The sequence below is a fragment of the Lingula anatina genome, chromosome 6 (genome assembly GCF_051362555.1).
Source record: "Lingula anatina isolate TDL-2025a chromosome 6, LinAna3.0, whole genome shotgun sequence".
Taxonomy (NCBI): domain Eukaryota; kingdom Metazoa; phylum Brachiopoda; class Lingulata; order Lingulida; family Lingulidae; genus Lingula; species Lingula anatina.
This window is the reverse complement of record NC_141772.1, coordinates 12,377,486-12,390,702: the sequence shown is the minus strand read 5'-3', so window position 1 is coordinate 12,390,702 and position 13,217 is coordinate 12,377,486. Positions and strand designations below refer to the sequence as shown.

Here is a 13,217-nt window from a genome sequence, read left to right as displayed (position 1 = left end):
TCACATCTGACAAAGTTGGTTGTATCGCTTAATAATTGTATAAAACAGATTTCAAAAGCTGGAGTATCTATGTGATGCTCTAGCAAGTGCATTTTATAATTTTTATCATTAATGATTAGATGTCAAAAAACTTTAAAAAATAACCAAATTATGAAAATGCTATGAATAACTTGAAAGCTTCTAAAAGCTAGAAGTGTCTCATGTAAATATTTTCCAGTTTATTACAAAATAAGTTTGGTAAGATTATATTGAATATAATATCTGGATTTCTTTATCATGTATATGAAGCAGTGGTTTAGATTAATGAGTTCTGACAAAATTGAAAAAAAAAAAAAAACTTTCTATGAAGATGAAGATTGTCAAGGTCACTTTTACTGTTTCAATTAAAATCTCATCTAGAAAGTGTTAATTAAAAAGAGATCTTAAGCAGTGTGTGAAGTCAGCTCACAGATGTTCAGAGATGTAAAAAAAAAAGTGATCAGATTTTCTCTATTAAAGCTGTAGGTCCTGTAATTAAAGGCGGAGGTAAGATGGGATTACCATTACGAAGTACACACCTCACAGGTGATAAAACGGCCTGATTAAGTTATCTATATGTAAAATAAACTACTTATAGTGTAGGCTAATGTTCTCACTGCTACTGCTTAAATCAACCTGTCATGAAGTTACAACAGAAGGAAAAGGTCATTATACTTTTAAATTAAGGTAGGAAAATTATTTCTTAATGGCCATCTATTTCAGGTGAGGTGATGGGAAAGAGTACCGGGTTTGCTTATCAAGACACAGCTGGTTAATATATGTGTGTGTGCTTGCTATGGCGGGTTTTGTTTTGGTGGTGTGTTTGCATGCGATGGGGTACTTCATGGTCAAATGTCTTCTGGTCACGGGATAGACGATACCCTGGAAATACGACTTATCCAACCAGGATTCCATTTTAATTTGGTCAGTTGACATTTAATTTTCAACATGGACATACTTTGGTGTCATTTGTCTAAAACTTTTGATTTAAGAATTATGTTAATGTGTATTGTATGTGCACTAGAAACTGCCATTAAAGTTTAGAGGTCCAGGGTCATCCTGCTTGCCCCCCCCCCCCCCCCCCCCCCCTCGCTTACCTTCATTTCTACTGTGGCATCTATAATAAATTGCCTTATACAATGTAGAGGTCATTTGCATTGTTTATCTGCAATAAGCGTGACCAATTAATTTTCTCTTTACTTTCATCCATTGTTTTTGGGCCAGTTGTTTGCCTTAGGAATCTTTCCAAAAAGCTTTTGTGATGTGAAAGATTTATGGTTAGTCTTGTGAGCTTTGTTTTGAGATACACACCTAGTCTCTTACCCCCTCCCTTCCAAATAATTTGTGACCATAGTCTTGTTACTGTTTCTCTTCGTTTTTTCAGCCCCTCCCCTCCCATTTGCAAATGCATTCAAAAATGCACATCAATACACATGCATCCCCTTAACATTTGTCTACCATGTTCCAACATATCCGTAGTCAACAATTTTACACAAGCAGTGTGTGTTGATAGAACTTTGTTTCAGTTTTGATAAGAGTTGAGCTGACCTTTTTTTTAGGTGGAAAAGGCAGTTCAAAGTCAGTCAATGCAAGAGGTAATATAGTCAGCTTAAGGGCCTTACGTTATGCTTGATGACTTTAAGGTGGTTAAGGGTTTAATCCTAGTACTATCATAACAGTTAATGAGCCACAGAAATTTATTGTGCGTGCAGAGCTTAAATATAACCTAATGCACAACCAGAGAAAGTTGTTGCGGACCACTGAAATATATGCAGAAGATAAGCCACATGTACATGATTTATAATAGCGCATTCTTTCTATTTAGCATAAGTCCCACAGTAATCTGTGCATGATGAATGAAGGCAGTGTGTTAATTACAGCTAATTAGTCGACTAGATTGAGCCTGCTCATATTCACCACAGCTGTAACAGAGAGGACTGCTGTGCTAGGGACATGGTATCAGGGGATCTTGGGTGATAACTTCTTTAATTTCTAAATTTTGAAATGGTCGAGATTTTTTCCACAAGGAATATTGAAGGATTTGGAAAGAAGAGTGCAGAAATGATGCATAGCTTGTGAGGACTGATGTGGCTGTTGTCTTAGGGAGCAGGTATGTTGGCTAGCTGCTTCCTTCTTACTAGCAGAAATGGGGGGGGGGGGGGGGGGGGGGGGGGCATGTTATTATTTAGAAAAGATTGTTGACTAAAAATTTTGTCTCTCATGCTTGTCTAAAATAAGAATTTGTTACTAGTCTAAAACTGAGGTGAGTATAGTGGCATCTATAGATATTGATGGCTGTGAGTTATGTTGTGTGTTATGTAATAATGTGGTGAATATACAGTTTAAGAATATCTGCATGGTCAGTGGTTTGGTTTTTAAAGCCAGTCATTGTACGATGTAATGCAGTCTACCTCAGTATGAGATGTTTACATGTATATTCCTAGATACTGTGGAACCATACAGTTACTGAACATCTGTTAGCATTAGTGTTAATCAGCATGCTTAATCCCAAGGAGTCATTATTCATAAGGAATGCTTAATTTAACACAAGATCTAAAGCCCTGCCTTAATTAAATCCAATAAAAGCCAAGTAAGTTGTGAGATAGGTGGGATTGCAGGTGTAGCAGAGTTATACTTGGGTGGTACATGTGAATATATTGATAAGTTGTTTCTTTTCCTCAGAGATGTAGATCACTGATCACAGTTTTAGTTCACGGGGGGATGGTGTATCTGTAGGGGAAGGGTTACAATATAGGTGATATTCTGGAGTAAAAGAAGGTATGCAACTTGCATTTGTTCTGAACGTTGTCATGAAGTTTTTCTAGAAAGGTTAAGTCTATTGTAAACAATGGATTTGTAAACAGTATCAATAGTATTGCTACATGTGTGCATGCACATGCATGACATGCATGGCTGTGTTAAAAAGTGCGAAATAAAAGCCTCTTTATAGAAAATAGTCTAAAAGGGTCTTAATAGAGAGGTACCAGTTTGTTTTGCTACAGTGAAAATGTAAGTGCTGTTAGTCTTCCGCAATGGCTGCTTCCAAAGTATGGTTTACCTAACCCACATGTACCTTCCAACTAAATGTCAGGTGTGGAAGTTAACCTTGGTAAAAAGGTGTTACAGCTTACATAAACAACATAATATATGATACTCCAGCCAGGATTACACCTTAATGAGCATGATAGACATGGATTACCAGACATGTAGGTGTATCTTGGGTAAAGTAACGGGGCGGGTGGGTGTTTCTTTTCTTGCCAAGACAAGGTGTTGCACTTTACCATGATATTGTGGCATATCGGACCCTGCCCTGCATAAGATACAGCCAATTACTTCTGACGGAAGGTATTTTTAATGATTTCTACAGACATTGTAGACAGAAGTGTAGGTGTTAGCTGAAAGACCATGTGGTGTTTACCTATTATCAAGGTGTTGTGGCTTACATTAACGGCATGGTCTATTGCACCAGGGCCAATTCTAGAGCTTTTGGAGTATTTTCTGACAGAAAACAGCAGACACTGCCAAAAATAGATCCCAACATTAGCCACAGGTACTGTGTATGATGGTGTGTTTATGTGAGTTGGAAATATCTGATGGTAAGTACAATGAAAGACCTGAACTGAAAAAAAAAGGTTGTCAGAACTTGATGATAATGTAAGACATTAATTTTTTGACATACAGCTCCACAATTTGAATTACATAGTAATGTCAGCAAAGATAGAGTAAATTTAGGCATATTTTTGTGTTGGACCTGTCTGACGATAAGTGCAATAAAAAGGCGTGTTGTATTGAAAAGATTTATGGATTAAATGATAATTCAAAGATGTTAACAACATGATATACAGTTCTACAACTTCAAATGGACAGAAATATAAGTACGTATACAGTTACATGAGGTGTAGGCAAGAGTTATAACATCAGGAACAGTGTACAATTTCATGTGGGTGTCGGTGAAAAGATCAGGTGCTCTCTGCACACAATGTCATCAGTCAAGTGTGGTTAGACTGTGGTCTGTGGATGAGGCCCAGGTTACTGCATCTCTATACAACATCCAGTTACTAAAAAGCAGGTGATGGCTTTCTCTGATTGTGCTCCGCTGAGCCATGGTATTTGTGGGAGTTGGAGCAGTCTCAAACATGGGGTTAAGTTATAGAGTTCTGCCAAAGAGGTGTCAGTCATTAAATCTGGTTGTCTAACATCCCTTGGTTTGGTGTCTGTGATGTGGTTTTTGGTGTACTGTGTCTTTCCACGCTGTTGCTCTTAACCCCCTGATTTGATCTCATTGGATTTACTTACGTGCTGTTTATTTATAAGAAAGGAAGCATTCTTCTATTTTGCTGTGATTTCTTGACTCTTGTCTGCTTTGGCTGGTGAGGTTAGAAGGTGTACATGCTGTTGTTGGGGACAGAAGAAAAGCAGGAAGAGGATATTCATGTATCAGTCTGGCAAGTTTCCGTAAGTGTATTGTGTTGAAATGTTACAAACATTCTGTCCATAAGTTCTTGCTGAGGTGACTGCATGATTCTATTTTTTCAAAGGAGGACTTGTTCTTTTACTCTTCGGGTTAAAAAGAAAAAAAATACCAGTGCTGTGAAACCATTGTACCTTGTCTTCTTACAAAGCAGGTGCTGCACTATTCTTGTTTCTATTTTCCTTTTTTTACTTTCTGTGATAGAGACAAATTTGCATGCTCAAGTGGGCACATTGATGTGAAGCACAGTCCTCATAGTTCTTCAGGTTAAAAATATAGGGATTTGACATGAAGGTGTCAAGCAAGAGATTCATTCTGTGCTGGGGTAGGTGCTGTGATTGTTCACGTTGTCTTTCAGCTGTGTAGGTATTTGTGGCACTATTCATTGGGTATCTTTTACCCTGGATATGATGTGATTTGAGTGGCTGCACATGTATATATTGTGTGAGAAACAGGAAGATGACAGACGAGGGTTCATACAGCTACTTTAAGTGTCAGTAATGTGTGGTTTTCAAGAGGTAGGTGGTCGTCCCTTAAAAGTTGATTTATCTACATCCATTCATGCTAATTGCTTCAAATTTTAGTTAAATGTCTTTTGTTAAAAAAGTAAGGAACCAAGATTCAAACTAATGTTCACACGATTCATGGGTGTAGCTTGCAATTTCAAAAGAAGGTTGGAGGGGAGGGGGAAGCTTTCTTTTACCTTATCAAATTTTGGTTTAGAGAGGACCTTTTCTGCAGCCAGTGGGACAGTTTGTTCTAACCATCTGATCCTTCCTCTCTTGCCCAGCAGCATTGAGGGAAACCACCAAAAATAAATAGTTTCTTTGCTACACTATCTTTAACAATTTTGTAAAAATTAAAAGTGTGCTTATGTTACATCAAAGAAGTCGGTCTATACAGTTGAGAGGGTTAACACTGATAATGAACTTTGATTAATTTAGGTAGCAAATGTGTGTAAATATTCAAATTTGCCTCATGGCTTAGAATAGCACTAGTATTTCATCATTAAAAAGTGTCTTCTGTTGTTCTTTTTTGAATCATGTAATTTACCTGCTCTGGTTACAAAAAATAAAATTGACAGTAAATGTAAGTAAACAAGCCACTCAATTATCCAGCCTGTCACAGGAGAGTGTATTCCATCAAAACACATGTGGTTTCTGTATTTAAAAGGTTTAACCTACTCTAATTACCAAAATATATTTGCCTCTAGAATGAGAAAAGTTCTTATGTTTCATCAAAGCAGACAAAATGTATGCATTGAACTTATTATTGAGTTATCATCTGAGGTGCTGATAAAGACAGCGTCATTGTTGAGGTAAAATGACAGGCAGGCAGACTTAATATTGGCCACTTGGTCCGGTCATCTGTAAAACTGATGAAGTATCTGAAATTAATGTGATATCTTTGACATTTTATCCACAATGGCAGGGAAAGCAGAGTTCATTGCCAGGTATGGTACACTTGATTGACTTGATGATGAGGAAAGCTCCATTTGCAAAATTTCTATTCGAATGGTCTCATAAATGCATTGAAAGGTGACAGTATTGTACAATAGAGGTGTCACAATGGAAGTGGTCAATCGTGAAATTACCAAAGGTCACATGAGGAATTCGGTGTCATGACAGCCCATCAGTCGGGTCATTTGGTTGTCCATCCATCCATTTATGTTCAAGCATTTGTCGCCTTGTTAACCATCCATGAGATTGAGCCACTGTCACACAGATGAGAAATGCTCCAGTTTTTCATGCATCTTTCTTGCTTCTTTATATCTTTTGTTTGTATGTTAATTTTAATGTTTGTTCCGATTGTGTTTGTGTAGATTATTTATCCAGTCATGTGTAAATGAATTAAGTGTTCCCAGACTTGATTGCAAGTCCATTAATAGATTTAAAAAATTAATTTAATGTCTATTCATTCATTCATTCATTCATTCATTCATTCATTCATTCACTTGTGTCTGTCTGTTTATTTATTTATTATACCATTCCATTCATTTATCACTTCATTCATTCAGTAAAACATGACATCATTACTAAGCTATGAGTACAGATCAGTGTACCACAGTGCTAGACAAGAACTGATATCATTACACCTGGTAGGTAAGCTGATGATATCATCTAACCCAATAAAACACACTGGCATGAAGATTTCTGTAGCATATGTCAGAACCACGGTTGCAGGTGTTGGGGGCAGATATTACCTTTCACTTAAGTTGTTAGGAATTTGATTAGCACATTCATAAAAAATGAATGGATGGTTCATCTTTCTGGTCGTCAGCTGTCTTGATTGGGTTGACTCTGCATGAAGGAACTTTGGCTCACTGGAAGTCAAGTGTTAGATCTCTTATTTTTAGGTTTCCTGATGGTATCAACTTATTGCCTCTTTCCGTGAATATGGAGTGCTAAACTTGAGATAGACTTGTTGGGATTAAAATATGGTTAATTTTACCTATGTTTGGTTCTACCTTCTTGGCATTCTTTGAATGGCCTTGGGATTAGAGAAGTAATTTTACTAACTTTAAAATAAGATAGTTGGGTTTTTGTCTAAATATTCTGGCTGTCTTTGATGTCTTCATGATTGCTCATATAACTTCAAACAGGTAATGTTGTAAAATTTTAACCTCATATTTTTCGTATTCAGCTTGAAATGAACATTGGCTTCAACTTTCATCGTATACAGCTGTTAGTGTCAGATCACCTCAGCTTGTCTTGGCTTGACTTGAAATTACCAGTGGCGTGAACTTTTTTGATCAAATTTCGAAACACATCAGGACATTTGTTGGCTCCCATGCCACGCTTGACCTTCTGGTGAAGATGGAAAAACATTGGTGAAAAACCATCCATTTTCTTATTAACCTTCCTGTTATTTGATTTGTCGCTCAATTAACCGCACCACGTGTCCCTAGGTGCTGTTTTAGTTGTGACTTTTAGGAAGAATTTCTGACGCAGATCAGCTGATAAAGCTTCCATATACACCAATAGACTGAAGCTTGTATGTTATATTGTTTCTCTCATGGAATTTTTTTTTTCTGTGAAAAAAAAGAGATACTGTGATAGCTTATTTAATCATTCTTAGGTGATGTGCTAAAATTATTTCCTTTGATTGGAAATTTCACTTATTTTTAAGTACCAAAATAAAAGATGCAGTGAACTATCTAGATACAACATGTTCAACAGGGTAGTGGTTGAAATCATCTCTGGAAATGCCTCAGAACCTCTCTCCAGAGAGAGCTAATGGGAAGATGGAGTTGAGCAACTTGTTTAATGTCCTTCATCTGGGAAATATCTAAGCTATTTTTAATATGATATAATCCTGGTAATGCTTTTGTTGCCTATGATGCCTTTCTTGGAGAATCCTTAAAAGTCCTGATTGCTGTAACAGCAATATCAGTCAAAGCAGTTGCTGTGTTTCAGAAGTATGACAGCTGATCCATATGACAACTAATCATAGTGACAAAGAGAAAGATATTGCGTGAACAGTTATTAATATGAAATAAGATAATTGTGCATTTTGATACAAAGATTTTTATAGGATAAGTAATTGCTGAAGGATATAGATGGACACGACTCTACGAACAGAACCTCTCTCTCTCTCATGAAAATAGATATACTTAAATATTCTCTATTTAAATACATTTTTTCAAAACTTAATTTTATACAACTGATACACATGCAATACTGATAACAAATGTTGTGTATTGTAAGGGGTTAAGTGGAAATGCTTCCAATCTTACAGAAAATCTATAAAGGTGTTTGCCTGTCTTGCAGGTGTTCTGGTCACATTTGCTACACAGGCATCCCAGCGTGGATCTCATCAGGGATTCCAATTTCCCCTTACATTTATGCATATATACTTAATCTGATATTAAGACATATAATTTGATATTATATCCAGGGACGCAATTTATTTTACATTCAGGTGAGACTAAAAAGCCTGCCTTACAGTTTGAGTTGAGGGCTATGTGGAGAATGAGTGCTTTGACTTAAATATAGCTGCACATATCACATTGATTGAATATGGCTTTGGCGTATGCCTCGCTCCATTCTTTAAGGGGTAGGTTATTTTGTACCCTTTTTGTAACAGCAGGCTTCACTTAGCACGGGCTTATCTGAGTTTTTTCAGGGTGCATAAAAAAGATAGGGCACGACCTAACCTTTCGAAGATTTAATTAGATACGACGACTTGTAAAAACAGAGATATGCATGTGACTTTTTTTGACACAGCTAATGTTATATTGTTTCTATCTTTACAGACATCAAAGCTAAGTGGAAGAGAAGCGGAGATGATAGATGTGAGATCTTGGAAAGTTCACTGCACAAGAAATGTGAAGGTCCCACAACGATCTGCTTGAACAGAGAGCTTGAACAGAGAATTGTCTAAAATGGTGTAAAGATTTGACTAGAATAGACAAAATTAGAGAGAAGGCTTCCTTGGATTTCCTATTTTAAATGCCTACAGTGAGTCTGTTGGGTGCCAGATTACAGGAGTGGAAAAGTTGTGAAAATATATTCAGATAAGGAGGCAGGGGGTTTTGGAGACTTGTGACAGGTGTGATAAAGAGGAATTTTTTAAATAAAATCATTACTTGCTCTTTAGGGCCAAGAAACATTAGTCCAACAAAAAAGAAGAGGACATCAAATTCAGAAAATTTTATCTAGTTGGAGATGAAAGTTCACAAAAATGAATGGATCTCATTCTAAGGATATTTCAAGGGCACTGTTCATATTCTACTAGGATTTAATTCTGTACTTTTGTGGATTCTTTCTATGGACCATCAAAAGAAGAATAACTGTGATGAGAATTAATGAAATTATCAATTGGATTACCAGAAATGATTGCCAAAATGTTCTCTGGATGCCAAAGTACCATTGCAATAAACAGCATGTTGGTGACACTGGCAGTGTTATTGTCACATGCTGTGATTGTCACCAGCAGTACCATTGTCAGTTCATACCCAAGTGGCCAAACGACTGTTGAATTCAACAACATAGCAATAGATAATGCTACTGGAACTGTGTACATTGGGGCAGTGAACACACTGTATAGGCTGGATGGAGATTTACAACTGGTGCAGAATGTTACAACTGGACCTGTCACAGATAGTCCCTACTGTAGTCCTCCACCTCCAACTTGTTCACAGGGACCTCCTACAACTGTAACGGGCAACTACAATAAAATTCTTGTTGTAGACCAGAGTAGGGGAAGGCTTATTAGTTGTGGAAGTGTGTATCAGGGGACATGTGAGAGTCGTCCTCTTACAGATATGACACAGGTGACTCCACATAGAGGGAATCAGCCGCTTGAGGATTATGTAGCAGCTAACTCCCCTGATGCATCTACAGTTGCCTTTGTAGCTCCAGGGCTAAATTCTCAAGATGTCCTGTATGTGGCATCAACATACACTGGACAAGGAGAGAGTGGGAGATTGAGAGAGCAAGTTGCTGCTGTGAGCAGTAGGTCTTTACAGACACTAGAACTGGCAAATTACAATGCTCTGGATGGTAAAGGAACATACATTACCTTGTCTGATACTGTACGAAGCACATATCCAGTGAACTATACTTCAGGATTTTCTCTAAATGGATATAGCTACTTTGTGACAAATCAAAAGACAACACTCAGCAGTACAGAGTATGAAACAAGAATAATCCGAGTATGTCAGAATGATAATAAATATGATTCCTATTTTGAAATGCCTTTACGCTGTGAAGGAATTAATGGTTATTATAATCTAGCCAAGACAATATCAGTGACAAAATTAGGTGGTGATAACATATTAGTGGGAACATTTGTGAAGGAATCAGGTACAGCTTTGTGTGTGTTTTCTACTGAAAGTTTAAATGCTGTGATAAAAGACAAGTATGAGCAGTGTTATGATGGAAAAGGAGAAACAAAGGCTGCACATTTTTCAGGAGGGTCGCGCAGATGTATATCCTTTCCAGTAAGTTTTTTTTTCAGTAATGCATTGTTATGATTTCTGTGTAGATATGTCAGTATTTTACTTGTTCTAATGAATGTTAAAGGAATGTATAAACTATGATAACATGAAATTATGCTTGAATGTAATTGAGATGTTTCACTGTCTCAGACCACGTTAAAGCTCCGTTCACATGGAAAATCTATTTTTAAAAATCTAAAAATCTATTTTCGGTATCTTGTGAACATGGTCTGTGCCCTGAATACCCCACAGCGTAATTACTGGCAGCGCGAGCGAGTTACTTCCAAAGCTGTAATTAATTCTCGGCTGCGCCTTGACGCATGCACAGTAGGAAGTTAGAAAGTAAATGGCGTTTGCGGTTGCTTTGAAAAATGTGTTTGTCGATTTTGTGCAACAACAAGACCAAGAATATGAAGAAGCTATACACACGACAGATATGAGTGCAACAGTCATGATCCGATGGCAAGCAATGCATCAAGGTATCTGAATCTCCTCCGAGCACAGCCGAGATTTAATTACAGCTTTGGAAGTAACTCGCTCGCGCTGCCAGTAATTACGCTGCGGGGTATCCAGGGCACAGACCGCGATCACAAGATACCAAAAATAGATTTTTAGAAAATAGATTTTCCATGTGAATGGAGCCTAAGATTCGAACGTCATGTCAGCTGGATCATCCCAACTCCGGCTAAAGTGCATTCATTGTAATTAGATTTATTGTCTGGCATGTCTCCTTGAGTAGCTAGATGATTAGTGAATTACTCCCTAGCAACTCAAGGAGGCATCAGACATTTAAGCCAATTACAGTGATTGCACTTAGGGAAAAAGCCCTGCAGAGTTGGATCAATCCAACTAGTATGGTGGGTTTATCTGAATGCTCCCTTAAATTTATTTATGGTGTTAATGGCCCATTTTATCATCATTTCAGAGTTACAACTATGGTGCCAATTACTGCAATCATGACTATGGAAGTGTGAACTCTCCACTTGTGTCAACCACCCCAGCTACAGCATCACCTGCTCTGACAGCAACTTCATCAACATGGACATCTATAGCAACTACCACTACTACCAGTTACACTGTGGCTTTTGTGGGAACTGCTGATGGACAGCTTAAAAAGGTACTACTACTTCTTTTAGGATATTTTACTTGATTGTTTTTATGTTTTCAATTACGGTGATGTCCAAAAACGAAGATTTTTGTAATTCCTTTCGACATAATTCTGGGAAATGTTTTGTTGATAGCTGAGAATGTTAGATTTTAGTTTAATGCCACCTATCCGAGCATTATAGATAATAACAAAGCGATTCTTCTTGACAGTAAATGAGTAAGCTTGCTCAGTAAATGTAGAAAAGAAGGCAAATTATATTGTTTAATGAACCATATGTATAATTTTATATGGCATTTTAACAAAATGTTAGGCATACTAGACATGAATTTTATACCTTTAATGTATTAAATGTGTTCTTCCAGATACTAGTCCAGTCTAACACATCAGCAGTAGAGTATGCCTCAGTTCAGGTGGCTAGTGATCAGGTGAAGGACATCAAGTTAGACAGCACAGGGGAACACTTGTATGTCATGACTAAATATAAGGTAAGCAGCATTAGAGAGTGAAAGATTGAATTTTGAGTGGTATGTAATAGGGACCATTCGCAGACCCCATTGTACTAACTGTGGATTGATCTATCTCCAAGGGGTTTCTTGCTAAATTGCTATTAACTTTAGTGGCTTAGACTGGGTTCCCATACCTCGATCGATCTAACAGATCGGTACATCTCCAAGGGGTTTCTTGCTAAAGTGCTGTCAGCTTAGCCTACTGAAGTTGCTAGGGGGTAATTATTGTTTAGCAGCTTCAGTAGGCGTGCCAGACATCTAAGGCCCTTAAGCTAACAGCAGTTTAGCAAGAAACCCCTTGCAGATGGATTGATCCTGTTAGATCGATCTAGGCATCAGTGACCACTGACTCTCTGACTGAATGGCAATGGTGTTCCGATCAGGCCAATGAATTTGAACCTGATAATGGAAAATGAATATATATTTATCTGATATCACAAAATTTTAAGGAATTTCTGTGATATTTAATTTGAGATTATCTCAAGTAATACATTATATTGCTATGTTTTCTCCACTTTGTCCAGGTGAGCAAGTTAAAGGTAGAGGACTGTGGCAGCTATACGTCATGTGAGGAATGCCTGGCCTCAAGGGATCCCTTCTGTGGATGGTGTAGTCTGGAAAACAAGTAAGATTCTCACTGCCTTTGGATAACACAATCTTTTACCTTGAATCTGTTGTGAAGATGTGATTTTGAGAGGATTTTTAGTGTCTTTTATTAGATGTTTTTGGTATACATCTGATGTTTTTAATCACACCATATCACACTTTATTATGATTTTATATGGAATTTATGCTGTAATAATAAGGTATGAGTAGCAATATGACAGAAACAAAAAAGCAAAACATTTTGTCCAATTACAGGATTATTTTCAGTAACACTGTTAAATGCATTAATAGTAAATAAGGAATATTCTTTATCAGTTGAACATTTTCACATTCCAGATGTAGCAGAAAGAGTCAATGCAGTGATGCAGATGGTTCAGGAAGATGGCTGCCATTTGATAATGGACAGTGTACCAAGATCAACACTATCTCACCCTCCAACACACCCCTGGCCAGGCCAACACAGGTTACTTACAACAACAACATCAATAATAATAATAATAGTAATAATAATAATAATGTTGATTTGTAACTATAATCCTTAAATAGATTGTATAATAGATTATATAA

General features: G+C 37.2%; 1 protein-coding gene and 1 long non-coding RNA gene across 9 annotated transcripts in view; both read left to right on the top strand.

Moving 5' to 3' along the window:
* Positions 1–8,858, top strand: part of LOC106181419 (uncharacterized) — a 102,433-nt gene extending 93,575 nt beyond the window's left edge. For 6 of the 8 annotated variants that reach the window (XR_015334957.1, XR_015334952.1, XR_015334954.1 and 3 more), the window contains one exon: positions 8,745–8,858. This is a non-coding gene — a long non-coding RNA (uncharacterized LOC106181419). The remainder of the gene's footprint in view (positions 1–8,744) is intronic. The other 2 variants (XR_015334956.1, XR_015334955.1) reach the window with 1 other exon arrangement.
* Positions 8,859–9,335: 477 nt separating this feature from the next.
* Positions 9,336–13,217, top strand: part of LOC106177824 (plexin-B) — a 34,070-nt gene continuing 30,188 nt past the window's right edge. Inside the window, exons 1-5 of the mRNA XM_087015186.1 lie at positions 9,336–10,433; positions 11,356–11,547; positions 11,901–12,023; positions 12,569–12,669; positions 12,987–13,113. Of these exons, the coding sequence (XP_086871312.1) occupies positions 9,336–10,433; positions 11,356–11,547; positions 11,901–12,023; positions 12,569–12,669; positions 12,987–13,113 (1,641 nt within the window). The remainder of the gene's footprint in view (positions 10,434–11,355; positions 11,548–11,900; positions 12,024–12,568; positions 12,670–12,986; positions 13,114–13,217) is intronic.